The sequence below is a fragment of the Candoia aspera genome, chromosome 2, assembly GCF_035149785.1.
Source record: "Candoia aspera isolate rCanAsp1 chromosome 2, rCanAsp1.hap2, whole genome shotgun sequence".
Taxonomy (NCBI): domain Eukaryota; kingdom Metazoa; phylum Chordata; class Lepidosauria; order Squamata; family Boidae; genus Candoia; species Candoia aspera.
The window spans coordinates 46,413,875-46,432,767 of record NC_086154.1 but is presented as its reverse complement, the minus strand read 5'-3'; the positions used below and the strand labels follow the sequence as shown (position 1 = coordinate 46,432,767).

General features: G+C 41.9%; 1 protein-coding gene across 1 annotated transcript in view; it reads left to right on the top strand.

Annotated features, from left to right (window-relative positions):
- The window catches only part of CELSR3 (cadherin EGF LAG seven-pass G-type receptor 3), a 124,135-nt gene extending 107,578 nt beyond the window's left edge, over positions 1-16,557 (top strand). The window contains exons 27-36 of the mRNA XM_063292849.1: positions 675-787; positions 1,653-1,732; positions 2,173-2,299; positions 5,479-5,586; positions 5,846-5,982; positions 7,539-7,645; positions 8,059-8,232; positions 9,800-10,000; positions 10,825-11,947; positions 15,513-16,557. Of these exons, the coding sequence (XP_063148919.1) occupies positions 675-787; positions 1,653-1,732; positions 2,173-2,299; positions 5,479-5,586; positions 5,846-5,982; positions 7,539-7,645; positions 8,059-8,232; positions 9,800-10,000; positions 10,825-11,947; positions 15,513-15,540 (2,198 nt within the window). The 3' untranslated portion in view covers positions 15,541-16,557. The remainder of the gene's footprint in view (positions 1-674; positions 788-1,652; positions 1,733-2,172; positions 2,300-5,478; positions 5,587-5,845; positions 5,983-7,538; positions 7,646-8,058; positions 8,233-9,799; positions 10,001-10,824; positions 11,948-15,512) is intronic.
- The last annotated feature ends 2,336 nt before the right edge of the window (positions 16,558-18,893 follow it).

Sequence of the window (18,893 nt, the reverse complement as noted above, 5' to 3'; positions counted from 1 at the left end):
TCAGATAACCCTCAAAATTCTACTCTGGGAAATTGGCAGCTATGGTCCCAACACTGGACTGGAAAAGATTGATTCAGAAAGGCAGGACAGATCCTGCAGTAGATACGTTAAACCTGCATAGTTTGTAAAGCCATAAAGTAGCTTACGCCACCTTCTGCCCTCAAGATGTATTGGCCTGCCCTCCTAACCACCTTCTCAGCCAGCATAGCTGGTTGAAGATGGCAGCAGTTGTAGTTTGTTCAAGAGAGAGAGAGAGAAGGAGGGAGGGAGGGAGGGAGGAAGAGCTGTAACTTGTTGCCTCTGGAAAGCCTTTCAAATTTAGGGAAAACTGCATCTAGTCATTAATTCCCCAAATTGCATTTTATTGATTGCCAGTCCTTAAAATGTGCCACGACTCTTTGTTGTATTCTCAGCTTTGAGAGTCCAAGATCCAGTTTGCTTTTATGAGGTGGCTAGGAACAGTGCCACAGATAAGGATTCTCAGAGTATCCATGCAGATAAATAAAATCTTAAGTAAGACTTGTGGAGAGTTCTGCTTGCAACAATCCAGCTTCTTCTTCATCAGAACCAAGAAAAAAAGGAGGCAGTAGCATTTTCACAGGGATGTGCAACGTACCTTGATCAGGGGCATGGAAATTGTGATGTACAACTGGTTTTCTTTTCTTTTTGATCAGGTTTATCAGTTGGTTTGGATCCAGAGGGTTATGGGAACCCAGATTTCTGCTGGATTTCCATCCATGACAAGCTGATCTGGAGTTTTGCAGGACCCATAGCTGTTGTCATTGTGGTAAGCACTTCTTAATCTATATTAATCAATTCTGCAAAATTCCTGAATAGTTGGAACCATGCAAGCATGCAGTTGCTTAGCCAGGATGCTAGGTTGAAGTTCTTTCTTTTCCATGCTCAGCATATCTGCTCCTTGATTTGCCATCCCTATGCTTCCTTTTCTTGTCATGACTATATGAATTTTTACACCTTGCTCTCTTTTCTACTTCCTATCACTTTGTCTTTATTTTCCTCTTATCACCTCTCTTCTCCTGTTCCTGGAGATTAGCATTAATGAATCTTTTTCTCCAGGCCTCATCTGTTGTGCTTCTTGCACTTTTTGGAGTCTATCACCACTCCAGTAAGGAGTTGGTACACAGAAGGCTCATATTCAGGGTCTGATCATTTAACTACAGGTAGTCCTCAACTTACAACCATTCATTTAGCGAATGCTCAAAGTTAAAATGGTGCTGAAAAAAGTGACTTGCAACCAGTCCTCGTGCTTAAAACCATTGCAGCATCTCTGTGGTCATGTGATCAAAATTCAAGCACTTGGCAACCAGCATGTATTTATGACAGTTGCAGCGTTCAGGGGTCACATGACCACCATATGAGACATTCCCAGCTGGCTTCCAACAAGAAAAGTCACTGGAAGAAGCTGGATTTGTTTAATGACCACATGATTCACTTAATGACTGCAGTGATCTGCTTAATGACCACCTCACTTGGTGACAGAAGTTCTGGTCCCAATTGTGATTTAAGTTAAGGACTACCTGTATGGCAGATAGTGCATCCTTCAGGGGGAGTGGAGGAAGGATAAAGCTGGCAAGCAATCTGTTTCACTTAGTGCCAAAGCTACTGTTGCTAACCACTGAGTTTGTTTCCAGATGAATGGGGTTATGTTTCTTCTGGTGGCAAAGATGCTATGCTCACCAGGCCAAAAGGAAGCCAAGAAGAAAGCTGTGCTGTGAGTATTAACTAGCTGAAACAATTCACTGAGGCAAAAGATTCCTCTTGTAGCTAAGCTTTCCTTTGTTGCAAGCATCTGTGCACCGATGTCCACCTTCTCCATAAGCGTCTTTCCTCTTTTGATTAAAAATAAAAACTCCTTGCCTGCTGTCAGTCTTGAGATGTTCTCCTTTCCAGTCTTCCAGATGTCCCCTGCCTCTTCAAAAATGGTGTTGCTGGAGGCAGGAACTGTGAGTCTTATGATTGCTCGCTTATTGCTTGAGCCATGTATGTTGGGGCCATTTCCTAGACTTTATACGGGTCAGTGTCTGGACTATGGCGAGTGGGCTAATGCTGCTGATCTTCCTGCAACAGTGTCTCTTGAAGTGTAGTTTAACCACAGATTCTAACCTCCATGTCTGCCTCTCTGGGTGGCTCTTTCTCTCTGTCTGTCTCCAGCATGACGCTGCGAAGCTCCTTCGTTCTGCTTCTAGTTATTAGCACTGCTTGGCTCTTTGGCCTCTTGGCTATCAACAACAGTGTCCTGGCTTTCCACTACCTCTACACTATCCTCTGCAGTCTTCAGGTAACTCTCTGAACTAGGTTGCTGGTTAGGTGAAAACTATGGAGCAGTCAGAGAGGAAAGTGTCTGTGTTCTGCTGGCAGCTATCCTGCAGAGCTAGCTAATCCTCAGCAGTTCTCCAGATGAACCTTGAGGCTGCTGTCTGGGAAACATGCCTCCTTCACTTACACTGAAGATATTGCAATATACTTGGATCCAAGGCACTGTGTCTGCAAATCTTCATGCATGGTTCTATGGATAGTCTTATGTGCTTAGCTGATGTGATTGCTCCATTTTTGTGTGCTAATGGTGTACAGATATAACCAATTTGCAGAGCTGGATATTTGCAGAAGACTGCAGGAAGTGCAATATAATTTTTTTTTAGTTTCATAAGCATCACCAAACAACAAGCTTCAGTCAAAACAGCAGATGGAGTGATGAAGGATGATAGTCGATCAGTTGGAAACAAAAATATTAGATACATTTAATTATCATTAGAAGGAGCAATTAAGGATCAAGTGAAGAGGAAGGGAAGGGAAGAATAAAATGTATGTATCCTTTAAAAACCCAACAGTCATAACAGAGGATAATCTCTAAGAGATGAAATGGCGGAAGCCAGTAGGGAAAAATGAAAAGTGAATCTGACTGAACATGGGTATGAATTCATGACTGAGTCTGCACTGTGGCAATAAGAAAGGCAAAATGCAGACACTTCTCCATTTTTGTTGCATCAGTGGGTTGCCGTCCAGTGACCTTGTTTATGGTTGCCCATTCCCTATTAAGGAAGGATGGTGGAAAGAGCTGCAGCCAAGTCACTGTGACTTGTTAGCAAAATATTGTGCTGATAAAGTTGCTCACATTCACTGTTATATTGACTTTTTCATTGGCAGAATCGGATGTGATGCCTGTAAGCAATGTCTTGCAATGTTATCTGAAATTCCTTTCAGCCTACAGAGTATGCTGAAGTGAAGAGGGTGCTCTCTAGTGTGATGTCTGCCACTTAAAAGCTTGAGTCATGCTTCTCATGGCTCCTTTAGGGTACCAGGAGAAGTGTGATATGCTGGGCCCCCAGTGTAGCCAACGCTTCTTTGAGGGAAGGTGATTTGCCATTTTCCTTGAAGGAGTTGATGATACACTCACTCCTAGGATCCATCAATTTTGGACAATTCTGATCTGGTCTCCAACCTGCTGTTATTAGTGGGGAGCCAGCTATAGAAAGCTCTTGAAGAAGCAGATTACTGTATCTGGACTGGATCAGTCTGGATTCAGACTCAGGCACGGGATGGAAATGATGTTAGTCAATCTAGTTGATGGTGTTCGTTGGGATCTGGATTGGGGGAGTGCATCCTTTCCAATCCTTTTAGATCTCTCAGCAACATTTGATACCATCAACCATAGTATCCTGCTGACTCACCTGCGAAACTTTGGAGTTGGGAGTGCTGTGCTTCCGTAGTTCTACATCTTCCTGAGGGGGCAGTTCCAGTTGGTAGCAAAGAAAGGGGTACTCACATATGGGCTCCCTCTTCTTTCCTCTACCATTTAGCATCTATATGTAACTACTGGGAGAGATCATCCATTGATTTAGGGTGAGTTAAAATCAGGACACTGATGATACACAGCTTTACATCTTCATCCCACACAGAGCTGAAGATGCTCTGGAAATCTTGACTTTATATCTGGATGCTGCTGAGGTCTGGATGGGATGAAGTCAAATCCTAGCAAGGCAGAGTTACTGTTTATGTAGAAGGATTCTCTGTCAGTTCCAGTTATAACTGGAATTGAATATAACTGTAATTAAATTTGAATAATAATAATAACTTCCAGTTATGATAAAGGGGGTCCATAATTTGGGATTCATCCTGGATTCATGGCTACTGCAAAATAGGCAGGTGGGGGCTGTGGTCAGGAGGACTTTTGCCCAACTTCAGCTGGTGCCCCAGTTGTGGCCCTGCCTGGAGCAGGAAGCCCTGGCAACAGTGACTCATGCACTTATCACCACTAACTCGATTACTGCACTACATTCTATATGGGGCTGCCTTTGAAGCTCACTCACAAACTCCAGTTGGTCCAAAATGCAGTGGCTTGTATGTTAGTAGATCAGAGTCACCATAATCATAATCAGTTTCATGAGATAAAGGAGACAATAATTTGCAGGTGCGGTACTCTGCAACACCCTCCCCCTTGAGGCTAGATTAGCACCCTCATTATTGACATTCCAGAAATCAGACAAAACTTAAGTATTTCAAAGGACATTTGGGGATCAAGGCATGTCACCATTTGCACTTATATGCATTTTATTGCACTTCAGTTATTTGTTGTATTTGTTACATATATTTAATTTATTGTTTTAGCATGCATTTTATGCTTTTATTGATGTAAATAGCCAGTTTACAAACAGTTACTTGATGGTAACTGGCTGCCCATTTGTTTCGGTACTGCTCATTAGCTAATTTACTAAGACTTTCTTTAGCCATACAGAGTGCTATGGAGACAGATTGCAATGCTTCTGCTCTGAATTTTTCTGGTGTATTGTTCATAAATAAGCCAATTTTTCCCTCTAGTGGAAAATAAATCATTACATTTCTTTTGGCTACAAATGTAAGAATAACACCACTTAAACATGGGGATGGGAAGACGCCCTTTGGAGACTGCCTAATTACAAATTTCAGCATTTTTCACCATTTGCCATGCTAACCATCCATTGCTGAACATTGAGTTCAGCAACCCTTGAAAGGCCATAGTTTCCTGATTCCTGTATGTGTGTTACGTAGCAGGGAGGAAGCATGTTGACTGTCACACCCCATACAATACGATGCTAGATTTTTGGTTTTGTTAGCCCACATCTGTATCTCATGAATGTATTTGGCTGCTCAGATTTTAGGAAGGCTGAGCTAAGTTTTAGTCTCAGTCTGAGACTCTGGAGAGTCACTGCCATGAGTACACACGGCCCTGAGCCTAATGATACAGGCAATCTGATCTGGATGCTTTAAGTTGGTTGTTTGGGGGTGATCACTATTTTGTTTATAAAAATGTACATATCTTCTTCTCCCATGTATCTCCTGAACCTTTTCCTATTCAAGGAAATCTATTAAGAGGTGGGGAGAGGCGTACTGCACAGGTTTTTTGTTTACTAACCCCGAGGAGACTACTATCTGGAAGTATCTCCCATGTTCCAGAGCAGTCCTCTCTCTTTTTCTCTGTAGGGTTTGGCGGTGCTGATTCTATTCTGTGCACTGAACAAGGAGGTCCTGGAAGCTTGGAAACTGGCCTGCCTTGCCAAGAAAGGAGAGGAAGCCCCCAGAAGTGGTCAGGTACGGACTGGGTGGACATAAAAGGAGGTTCATTTGCTCCAAGCCTCGCCATTTGAACAGCCTTCTCCCCAAGAGTCCTTAAGGACAGTAGTAGTGTCTTCTGTTTTGTCACTTGATTGTGCCAGTGCTTTGATATTCTTGGGTGACTCAGGCCTTCTCCCTACTACTCAAGCTCATTCTCAAGAGAGTTGTTGTCTTAATCTACAGACAGTCAAGTAGGTCCCTATTGTTGTTCTCCTTTGTTCTTCTTCCATGTCAGGGCCACAACGCCTACAACAACACAGCACTATTTGAGGAGAGTGGGCTTATTCGTATCACCCTGGGAGCCTCCACTATCTCGTCCGTTAGCAGTGTGCATTCAGCCCATACTCATTCTAGCCAGCGGGGCTACCTCAGGTAGGAAGCTCCTCCATGGCATGTCTGAAGACCTGCTTTGGCATAATTTTTTCATATGGAAAGGTGAGGTAAGGTTTGATAAATAAATAGATAAGTAAATCCTTTCCATGGAGAACTGTGTGTGGGTTAGTAAGGGCACCATTCCTTCTGGCGTCCACAGAAGACTCCCGGGCCTTAAATATGGTATTCTGCATGTGAGCAGGGGTTTGAAAGCCACTTATGTAACAATGCAGTTATTTTCATCATTACCAGCCCCACTGTTTGTTCTTCCCTCCATTCCCCAATATGTGCTCATCCGGAGTTTCACTGAGGCCTAGGATATTTGGAGAGGGAGATGAATTTTGCAAAGAACGGAATCTTATGATTCTGACCCAATAGCCTTAAAAAGGTTCTCCACACCCCCTTCACATATATTTTCAGTCTTTAAAATGCAGTAAGTATGAGCTTATCCAGATCATCTCGTTTCCCACACTAACGAGCCAGATGGCTTTGAAAACTGACAAGTAGAGCAGGCGACATTTCCTGCTGTTGTTTCTCATCAATTGAGACAAAGAGTCATGTGGCCTCTGAAGGTGGCATGCCACTGTGCTCTTCTGTAACCATTGGTAGCTTTATGTTCCATGAATACATTAAATCCATCATCATATCTATAATATGGTGATGGATTTAATGATGATATATAATATCTATAATCCAATTTTTCTACTGGGCCACATTTACAGATTTGATATTTACCTATGATCCCTAAACAGCTTAGGATTTGAATGTAGGAGAATATCTTACCATCCTGTATAGATCTGTCTAACCATTAATTTGTAGAGTTTGGCCCTCCTAATTGTGTCACATGCTCTGCATCCTTTGAGCTTTACTTGGCATCAACCAGGAAAAGGGCCCTTTCTTTGGAATGCCCTTTCCCCTGAAAGAAAACTCATAAGTATTCATTAAAATTGAACCATGTGCTGAAAATCTTTTCATTTGTGGTCATTTGAAAACTAATGAGGATATTATTGTTCTACTAATGGGATTTGTACATGTTATATTATTATATGCCTCTTGTTTTTATAATGTAAACTGAAAGATGGTATGTATATGTATATGTATATGTATATGTATATGTATATGTATATGTATATGTATATGTATATGTATATGTATATGTATATGTATATGTATATGTATTGGCTTATTTGTCTGGCTACTGCCACCCTCCCCAAGAGGGACAGGATGAGAGTTCAGAAGGAGGAAGGGAACAAGTCACCATTATGGTGATGCATTGCAGTACCAATCCACGAAGAACAACAGTCATTGGTGGTGTGCTAGATATCAGCTTCCTTTGCTGTTATGCAGCACATGTAAGATTACTGCTGCTTCCTCACACCAGCCTTCCCTGTTCCGACAGATTATTCATCACTGGCTCGAATAGTATTCATCTAAAGTATAGCAATTTTTCAGGGCTTAGAATAGATTTTGGCTCTGAAACTACTCAGGGGTGCCTGGGAATTTGTGTTTTGCCACCCCTCAGTGGATCTATGTATGTTCTGTGTTCTGAGTTTCAGAGAGAACATGATAGCACATCAAAGTTCAGCTCTGGATCACAACTTGCTCAATCATGCTGGCCCCACTGACCTTGATGTAGCCATGTTCCATCGTGATGCAGGTCCAGGTAAGGGTGGCTTCTAGTTGGCATAAAAGGGAGGGCTATGCCCCTAGATCTAAAGCAGCAGGTCCCAACTAGACAAAAAATATTTCTGATGTTGTTTGGTGTCTTACTTTTACCAGTCCTGTTACCAGAAATGCTGAGTATCCTCAGATTTTCCTTGGGAACGACTGGTACGAGTTTATGCCTACCAAGTCTTTCTTACTGAAACATCCTCCTGGCACCTTGACTTGAGTTGGCAGGAAGCTGGCCATTGTGACTGATGACATGTTTTGTGAACATTGGTTGTAATATACATTACAAGATCAATCCACCACTTCAATTTTGCAAGCTATTTAACTTCTGGGCGATTCATATGCTGGGAAGCTATTCTCCCTTAGCCTTCCTCCCCCTCTTCAAATACGCCGTATCTTGTCCAGATCAAGACTCTGACTCAGACAGTGACCTTTCCCTTGATGAAGAACGCAGCCTTTCAATTCCCTCTTCTGAGAGTGAGGAAAATGTGCATCTCCGGGGCAGATTCCAGCGGCCGTTCAAAAGGGCAGCCCACAGTGAGAGGCTCCTCACCCATCCTACCAACACTGCACCCAAAGGCAAGTCCCAAGACTCTGAGAAAATGCTGAGTTCTGGGGTATTGGGGAGGGTGGGACTCAGCATGGTCAGAGGCCAGGGAATTCTGGGAGTTGAAGTCCACGCATCTTAAAGTTGCCAAGGTTGAGAAACACTGCGCTAAAGTGAGAGTGGGAAGGTCAAGGTTCAGTTGGTTGTGGGAACTCAGCTCTTGCCTTAGCATCTTGTGCAAATCAACCTGCCATATTAAGCCACAATGGGATCTAATGGTTCAGACATAGCATATTATATGAACTCAAGAGCCGTGTTTGGTTCATCTGGATTTTCACTTAATTATGTTGTATGAGCTGAACACAGGGTGATGCAAGGTGTTTACATTTTATTTATATATTTATACCTACAAACATGTAAATAAATATATATTTATATGTGTAAATATATGTTTATATATGTATGCGTGTGTGTGCTTTTTCATCTATAACAAAAGAAAAAGGAAAGCAATAATACAGTATAATAATAAACAATAACATGATAAATCAGAAAACAAAAATGCAGAGGAAAAAAAGCAAAGGAAGAAACATAAAAGATAAAATAAAAAAGTTAATATATGTTAGAACTATTAAGTATACAGTACAATGGCATCAAGTGTGAAACAGCCAGTTAAATCTCAGCCACGTGGAATCACATTGATCACATTTCCCAAAGCATTGATAGAAAGTCAGCTCATATATAGAAGATGTAAATATGTCTTCCAACCAGGTACGTTAAAGACTTTCCACTGGAGTGAACAACTTGCTTAGCTGCTGCTGCCCAAGCACATAAATACAAAGTTCTTCATACTTTGATAGGTTCCAAAATTTTGGAATATAATTCAACATCACATTCACTTCTTTGCCTTTATTTTTTTTTCCCAATCACTCTATTTACAACTCTGTGAATATTAAACCAAAACTATGTCAGCCTAGAGCAATATTAAACCGTACTGGAGACATTCTGACATTTATGGTGAAGCAAAGCACCTTTTGGTGCTCCTTTTAGCATTGTGGGGCCATTTGCAAAACATAACATGAGGATCAGAAGGAGTGATGGCTTTCACAACTGTTTGGCTAAGAGTGTATGTATTAAAATATATAATATGTGCTGGAAATGAGTTAAAAATAAATAAGTTTATTTTTCACAAGTGGATCCTTTTGAAATCAGGAACACTCCATTTTCTTGCAAAGTGAAATATAAGTGTGCATTCAAATAAACTTGATTAATTTATGGTTACTTTGCATATACAAGGTCTCTTCCAATTCATAAAAGTTGTATAGAAATCTGTGCAGATAAGGTAGTGATCGTCTCAGGGAGATGTCTAGTATATTACTTGTAGTATAAGTGCAGTCAGACTGTGTGAACTATACAGTTGGGCAATTAGTTTCTGATGCATAACATGCTAGTGTGACACAGTGCTTGTAATCTCACTCGACCCACTGAAAGCAACTTGATCAACTGGCCCTCAAGAATTTGAATATACTGTGGCAGAATGTTGTGTTGATTTATGAGATGTCCTTTGCTCTCCCTCTGTACATCTGCAATGTTCTTCCCTAGATGTTGATGGTAATGATCTGATGTCCTATTGGCCAGCGCTGGGAGAATGTGAGGTACACCCCTGTTCTCTCCAGAAATGGGGCTCAGAGAGGAAGCTTGGATTTGATGTTAATAAGGATACAGCCAACAATAACCAGCCAGACTTGGCTTTAACCAGTGGGGATGAGAACTCTCTCACTCAGACCCAACGGCAGAGAAAAGGTGAGGTGGCTTAAAGCATAGTCAGGCTACCATTAACGCGGGGGTTACCCTCTCTCAGACTAACCTCCTTTGCATGGCTGTTTGCAGGATTTTTTGAGATAAGGAAAAGCTTGGCTGCAAACAGGGGCCTCTGCAGCCACAGTCACTTGTTTCAAAGTGGCAGGCGCTCACAGGTAAAAATGGGTGGGCCTTCAGTTGCATGGTCATGCCTGTCATTTTGAAGCCAGTGACCACTGCTGCACATGTGCTGGCTGCAAATGTGTGGACAAGGACCTACCCACACAAAACGACTGCTTCCTTCCTTTTCCTGTAATAAATGTTTTGCTCTGGTTTAAAAAAAACATGTTTCCTGAAAGCAGCTCAATGGATGGTTTCATGCTTATTTAGATATTAAAGCAAAACAATAGTTTATTGATGGGGTAGTGGGCAGAAGTCAGTGTGAGTTTATTGTTTTTCCCTTTTCACCCTTGTTTTTTAAGGATGAGAAGCAAGGGAGTAGATACTGCTACCGGGTTATTGGATTGTTTTGAAAGAATGCTGTTACAGCAGTTGGTCTTGAAGAAAGGTTTGAATAGGCAAGAGACAGCAGACAAGGACTGGGCAGAGCGAGGGAGGAGGAGGAGGAGGAAATGAGTGAAAAACATGTATGCATTTCATATTACAAGACTAAAGCTGATCCAGAATAAAGGGAAAAAGAGTGCTGTTACAGAAATGGGAGAGCAAGAGTTGTTGCAGGGATGTGTATCATTAATATGAAAAGCCTGGAAGTAATTCCAAGAAGAGAGGGCCTTACGCTTCTCCCTTGCTTCTACTCTGTTATGTAGGCATCCTGAAGAATCGCCTCCAGTACCCCCCAGCTTTGCAAGGCCTGTCATCTGTGGGCAGAATGACCAATGACCTTTCCTGGTACAAAACCTCCACCTTGGGTCACAGGGCTGTCCCAGCTGCTTCTTATGGCAGAATCTATTCAGGAACAGGCAGCCTCTCACAGCCAGCAAGTCGTTATTCTTCCCGGGAACAGCTTGATCTGCTGATGAGAAGACAGATGTCCAGAGATCAACTGAGCCGAAATAGCTCTGGAGAATGCCTAGAGAATATTGCAAGCAGGCACAGGTCCCGGGAACAATTGGATGCCATTACGAACAGGCCTGGGTCAAGGGAGCATCTGGACATAATCCTCAGTCAACATGGGTCCAGAGAACACCTTGCAAGCATACCCAGCAGGCATGGGTCTAGAGAAAAAGTAGCTGAAGTAGCTACTGGACGTGATCCAAGAGACCACAGGAACACTCTACCCAGAAGGCAGGCATCTAGAGACCATTTAGATACACTATTCTGTAGATTTGGGTCACGAGAACAGCTAGACTGTGGTGGGGCAGTAAGAGAGATCTCTAGAGAATGGCTTAACACAATGCCTCTTAGGCAGGCCTCTAGAGATCGAATGGACACTCTGCCAAGCCGAGACACTTCTCAAGAACAGCTGGATCTGCTTTTTAGAAGGCAACCTTCAAGGGACCAACTAGCATCAGCTAGACATACTTCAAGAGAACAGCTGGACTTCTTATCCAGAAAATCTAATTCCAGAGAGCATCTGGACATAGTGCCTGGCAGGCAGGCTCCTTGGGAAAATATTGAGCCTCTCCCTAGGCAGCAGCCATCTAGAGAAAATCTCGAACTTCTCTCCAGAAGACCATCTTCTAGAGAAAATCTAGAAGCAATCCCTAGCCGTCACCCTTCCACAGAGCAATTAGACATCCTTTCTTCTATCCTAGCCTCCTTTAACTCTTCTGCCTTGTCCTCAGTGCAGTCATCCAGTACTCCCTCAGGCCCACAGACCACCCCCACCCCTTCTGTGGCACAGGCATCTTCTACACCTTCCATGCCATGCCCTTCACCACCTCGCTCTGCAACATCCCACAGTATTTCCGAGCTGTCACCAGACTCTGAGTAAGTGTCTCCCCGCTACTGACAGATCATTTTATCTTCTGGTCTTCCCAAGTAAAATGAGTATGTTTAGAAATGTAAACCTTCCTATTGAAGAAAAACAAGATGAACTAGAAGAAGCTTAATTTCAGGTTGAAGGGACTTCCAAAGGTAACCGCATTTTAAGAAGTCTGTGGTTTTAACATAGTTCTCAGTTTGTCCTGTATTCAATATCTGATCATACTTGGGGTTCACCATCATCTGATGTGGCCTGAGGTCTAACACATACCAGGATTGACTGGAAGCTCTTGCTGGAGAGCTTTCAACTCAAGATTGAAGAAGTTGCTGCAGAATTATGCAAAGGAATGCATGGCAGCACTGCTGTTTTCTCTTTTTTGCTGCCATTACTTCTTTAGTGTTAGAATTCCTCTTGATGGATGCAAGTCTTATTACTCCCTCTGGAACATACTAGAATAATGCTACATCATCACAATAATGTTATTTAAAAATTATCTTGGGGACAGGTAAGGAGAGAAGGAAGCATGGCACTGCCAAGTTTCTCTTTGAGGCCCCCTCAGAAAATGTTATAATTTGGTGGCCAATGTCTATTAAGAGACATAAATAGAATGTGAGAAAACAAAAAATGACTCATCTTTGCTGCTGATGGTAATTTTCAAAATGCATTCACTAGCAACACTCAGTTAGCAAACCAATGTAAACACCAACTGCTTATATATCACTGTATCTGTCATATCATCTTGCAAAGAATATTGCAAATTATAATTAGTGAAATGCTAAGCTCCAGTGCCCCTGACTACAATTCCTAGAGACCCCTTTGAGGAATGAGTAATTGGGCATTACCAGATGTTCCTTCCGCTCCATGTGGGATCTGAATCCCAATCAGTCTGTCTTGTTGCTGAGTACTTTCTATCATGCCAACTCCTGGTTTCTTCTTGCTTTGACTGCAAGGCTTTGTGACCTGGCACAATGGAAGATGCCCAGTAATGCCACTGACTGATCAGCACAAACCTCAATTCACTTCCCTAATAGATCTGAAGCCACATTTTTAAATGCGCTCAAACTAGTGTTGCTGTGGTACAGCTATGCCAAAAGCAGTTGGCAAAAAACACTAGTAAGGAAATCATCCAGCATGCTTATGTTACACAATAATAGTAAATCTTACTGGTAAATTCAAGTGAGTGGCTCATCCTTATAATGTTAAAATGCCCTGAGAGAATTCTCAGACCAGCCTCTTTATGTTTATGGGATGTAAATTGACTAAAAGCAGCTGGAGGGCTGGCTTGCTTATCTATGTATTCATTCATTCATTCATTCAATTTATATAGCTGCCCATCTCAAATACATGACTCTGGGTGGCTCAGAAACAATTACAAAACAGTATAAAAACACTGAAATAATATAAAAACAATGATTTAATAACAATAAAAACCATATAGCAAAATACATAGCTGAAGAATTCTAACATCCATCAATAACAAACAATGCAGCCAGTGCACAGGCTCTCCCATACTCCTGGGTCCCCATGCCTGATGGCAAAACCACGTTTTCAGAGCCTTATGGAAAGCCAGCAAGGCCAGGGCTGATCTGATGTCTGGGGGGTGGGTGATGTTCCAAGGAGTGGGTGCCACAGCAGAAAAGGCTTTCTCTCTGGGCCCTGCTAGACAACACTTCCAGGCCAGCGGGACCTACAGCATGCCTCTCCTGCCAGACCTGATGGAATGGGTAGATGCGATTGGAGAGAGGCAGTCCCCCCATTTGACTCTGAGATAAGCACATCCCTTGGCCATTCTTGGCTGTTCAGATTATGTTCCATGCTTATAAGGCTATTGTGCATTTCAGCCCATCTGACTGTAGTTCAAGTCACAATGGAATGCACAACACTACTTTAAAGCCTTATTTTGAGATGTGGTTTGGAGAAGAATTAGTGGCATGGGTTATGTTCACACAGCAGACTTATCTAGTTCAGGTTAAGATGTTACAGATAGATTCTCACAATACAAAAATAGGGTAGTACTGCAGGGAGCCATGGAGATGACCTGGAAAAGCAGGTGGGAAAGTATCAAAAAGAGACCCAGATATGCTCTTCTCTTTTTCTCTGGGGTATAAAAGGAAGGGAAGAGAAAACACAGGTATGCCTGCAAGATTCTGTTGTTATAGCCATGTTTTTCAAACTTGACAACTTTAAGATGTGTGGACTTCAACTCCCAGAGTCCCCATCCACATGCTGGTTGGGGAATTCTGGGAGTTGAAGTCCATACATCTTAAAGTTGCCAAGTTTAAAAAATACTGCTATAGCCTATCTCAATAAAATATAGTTCTTGATTTCCTGTGAAGTCAGTTTCCTAAACTGGTCTACCTTGTAGGGCTGACAAATATTAACCTTGGTTAGAGGTTTTGTTTTGGCTTCGCTTGGGCCTTACTGTGTTATCTAAAGCTGTCCAAGGCATAAATTGTTTTTAAAGACCTTTTCAGTCACCATCGTTAATCTCGTTACTAAACTGATGGTGACTGTTAGCACTATAATTGATTTTCATTTAAGTGACAATTCAAGAGAAAGAGAGAGATACAACTTCAGTCATTTTCTACATAAGTAGAAAGTAAACAAGTGCTAAAATGAAAAATACCATCACAGTTAAGCTTAAGATGAGATCAGCTGTGACCGCTCTACTTGCACAGTAAGGCCATGCCCATCAAAACCACTTGCCTTAAAAAAAGAAGAGAAGATAGGCATCTGCAGGAGATTTTTTAAAAAAATCAAGATGGTGGCCATGACTATGTAATCAAAGCAGTCACACAGTCACAGCCTCCACTTTGATTTTTTTAAACCCCTTTAGATACCAGTAGAAGAAGAGATTCTTGCAGATACTTTATCCAGTAACAAAAAAGATGAGTGTGGTACTAGAGAAATACAAATGGATTATAAATGGATAATCATGTCATTTCTACAAGTGAAGCCCCATCTGGAAGCAGACAAAGTGAGTTCAGGACTGAAAGCTCTGTATCAATCATTATTTTGTCTAATTATGGCACTTATTTGAGATGCCCTGGATTCCATGGGCTCAGAACGTTGAAAATTCTGCTGTAGAAATAGTCAGCAAATCCACAGTTATAGGCATTCTACAGAAAAAGCTACCACTCTGGCCTTCCTATCCTGAACAGAGGTGTGCAATATTCTGTGTATCAGGTCTTTATTGTACAGAATTTGACATCCTGACAATCTCATTTTATTTAAAATAATAATAATACCTGTGGTTACACTGGATATTTGGGGGGGGGGAAAGGATTAGATGTACTAAAATTTAGGGTTTTCTGCCTTGGTTATGGCTCCTAATCGCTGTGTCCATAAAATGTTGCCTCCCATTCAAATCTTTATTTCAGTTCAGTTCAGTTCAGTTCTGTTTATTATCTTCCTACTATGTTTGTCACTATATTGGGTATGTGGGAGCGGAGAGGTATTTCTGCATCCTGGCTAATCAACACAGCTGATTCTGAATGCAGCATTGATTATTTTTTACTTCCTCAAGAGAAGTGGCTGTCTCAATTATGCCTTTTGTTTTTCCCCGAGAAGAGTAACAAGAAGTGAGGGTCATTCCTGAGGGGCCCAGCTGCTGTGAGAAGAACCAAGAGGCACTGCAGGGCCAGGCACTTCCAGCAGAGGACCAGGATCCCTCAGAGGGCCTACAAGAAAGAAAGGAGGCTGTGTGGAAGCCCAGACCAACTATGCTCTCCTCCAGCATTCGGTGGTGGAGAACTTGGTGGGATGAGAATCAGCATGATGCACTCAGCTGACTGTGGAAGGAAGGTGTCTGGGTGCCACATGACCCCTCTCCCTGTTCAAAGGGACACTCCAATTGGGAAGGAGGGAAGCTACCACACCATGGGCAAAACTCATCATTAATTGCATCTCCAAACTGGACCAACAGAACTCTTCCCTTCCAAAACCATTTCTGTACTCTGTGCAAACATGAAAGGGTGGGGTGGCTGCAGGGTGTGGGTGTGGGAAGGGTTTTATACATTTTTCTATCTTTGTAATCAGAGAGAAGAGAAATTTCTATGGTTATTTTTACGGTTCTTCTGTTCCCATTGCTGTGATGCTGATCTTATTTTCTAGCTGTTCATGATGCATCTGGACTGCGGCATGAGGCGATGCTATGCAGCCTTTCCCCAATAAGGCTCAAGGCAGAAAAATGGAGTGACCTTTTCTTGCAGACTTTTTCCAGGTTGTGTGTTAGCTTGGTCTTGTTGAATGTCTATTATCTTATCTCCTCATGAGCCATCAGTAAGTGGCAAGTATTGTGCTGGAACAAGGGTATACTCACTACTAAATTAAGTCAGTGCATTTATAACTGGGCTCTAGGATCTCATTTACTTTGTCATATGTCTCCAGTCTAAGAAGCCTGGGACCCTGAAACAGTTTTGTATACTTTCTCATGCTAGAACAATTACTCATTTTGGGAGCCTCGTGTATTTATATATTCTAACAGATTCGTCTCGATACTCTTCTTGGGGTGTCCATTGTATTAGCAGGGTGGAGTCTGACATATTTCTGAACTTGGCCTTAGCTGAGATCTGTTTTGGCACAGGATGCTGCCTGTGAAACACATATGGAACCAGGTTTTTGTTCCAGTTTTTTAAAATTAATTATTTTATTTATTTATTTATTTTTCAAATTTCTATTACTGCCCATCTCTCCCAAAAGGGGGACTCTGGGCAGTTAATCTGAGTCCATTTCCTTCCTTCCTTCCTGACTAGCAAACTCCCTTTTTTCCCCAAAGAAATTCCTGCATCTGGTGACCATGTGACAGTATGAGTGTGCATAGAACTCATCTTTGAAGCTACAGTCATCTTGATTTTTTTTCCCCTTGCTGGTGCTTTTACATTTAAGCACTGCATAATCAGTAAGAAGCTGCATGACTGGGATTCTTCCCTCCATTTATGAGCAAAGTGGTCTCCCTTAGTTTACTGCTTTGAATGAGATAATAGTCAAGGTGTCAAAAGAAACACCACAGAAAGAACCTCAGTTCATCTGACTCTTCCTGGATCCCTGCATGCCCCTTCTCACCAGTGAAGAAAGAAGAAATAATTCCTAGGAGTTTCCAAACCTCCTTTTTAAGGGAGTCCTTAAATGATGTCTCCTTTTTCCCCTATGGCAGGGTTCTTGACATGTTGCAGTGGTGTATATTGCTGATATAATCCACGTCTATTGAGATTCTTCATTATTCAGGAAATGGCAATGCTTATCCCTGGTACAACCATGCTGCGTATGGATGTACAGCACCTGAGAATATGTTCAACAAGTTGTAAACCAATTAAAGAAGGTGTAACACAGGGATGGAGAACAGAGAATTCTTCATCTCTACCCCACCCCCCATTAATCAATTGTGTCCTGGTACAGGTCTAAACCACAGAACACAAGATACTGTCTAAGTGCAATGCAACAGAGAATGATAACTTATAATGAGAAAGCTGCAGTACGTACATATTTACTAAGAAGCAAGCCCCCATCAATGGCAACGTACCTACTTCCATGCAATCATATGCTTGCTTACGTGGAAGTCAGTACACAGTCATCAATGGGACTTATTCCGTGTGTGTGTGTGTTGCAGCTTTCTCACTCCAATCACTTTTACATAAACAGTTAAACAGGGATCATTAGCCTATTTACTTCAAAAAGATGCCATAGGGACAAACCTGTCTTTGCTTTTTCACAATTTACTTTTGTTGACTCCCTGGACTGAAAGAATTTCTCTCCCATCTGAAACAAACTAAATATTTAGATCACTATGTCCATGTGCTCACAGAAAGATAAATACATTCAGCTCTAAACCAAATGCATTTCCAGGTGCTTTAGCAAATTATATTTCTCTCAAGAGCCTGTTTTGATTTGACTTTAGAGTTAAAAAAAAAACCAAGGAGAAAATACAATTTGTAGCCGAAGTCAACTTTATTTGATACTTATCTCCTTGTGTTAATGTAACAGAAGAAACTGTTGTTGCCATTGCACTCCTGGCATATTAAAGCTAAAATCAAAATGGAAGAGGTACAAGAAAGAAAGAAAAGAAATTGAAACTGGCGTTCTGCGTTAATTTCTCACCACCACTACTTTAGATGACCATGAATTTGTTTCTTTTTCATCAAGAGAGTACTACAGTCTTAACCACCTCTGAATGGGCCAAACTAATGAGGTTTACTCACTGTTGGGAATGCAAACACATCCAAGTCACATAGGTGAATACAGTAATGAGAGTTACTGTGGAGGGTGAAAGAGCATACTTGTGTTGTGGAGAATGAAGGTGTTACACTAGGCAATAAAAGCTTAATGCTATGTACCCATTCAGATACTCCTGACTTATTCTCTTCTCCAGCTCTGACTCTTATATTGGAGAATGTCCAGAACCGCAAATGCAGATTATCATGACAACCTGCCACTGAGGTAAATTGATCACATCCACTGGAATTAGTTCCTCGGATTCTGCCCTGGACACATAAGCACGATCAGGAAGTCAAAAATGCATTTGGTCTTTTCCATTACACAGATTATATAATATGGAGTATTGCGACCACTGCTTGAGAAGAATTGCTGTTTGCTTCTGAAATCACTTCCCATTTCTCTCTTTCACATCAGAGGGTAGATTACAATACTCATACAAAGGCCCTCCCATGACAGTATGTGAGCCTGAAACAAATGTCTGACTGAAAGCTTTTTTTTTTTTTTGAGGGAAAGGCAGCCTTCTCCCTAATGCAGTCCACACATCTTAAAGTTGCCAGGGTTGAGAAACACTGCCCTAAAGTATTATTTCTCCAAATACTCCACAGGAGTATTTTAGCTGCTTTCAGTTTTGCCTTCTGAGGTAGTCCAGGCCTGCAGAGGGGCTGTACCAACATGTCTATCTGAGTGGTTGACTAGAGTGCCAGCTCCGAGAGAATCCAGCTTACAGTAGAACCATCA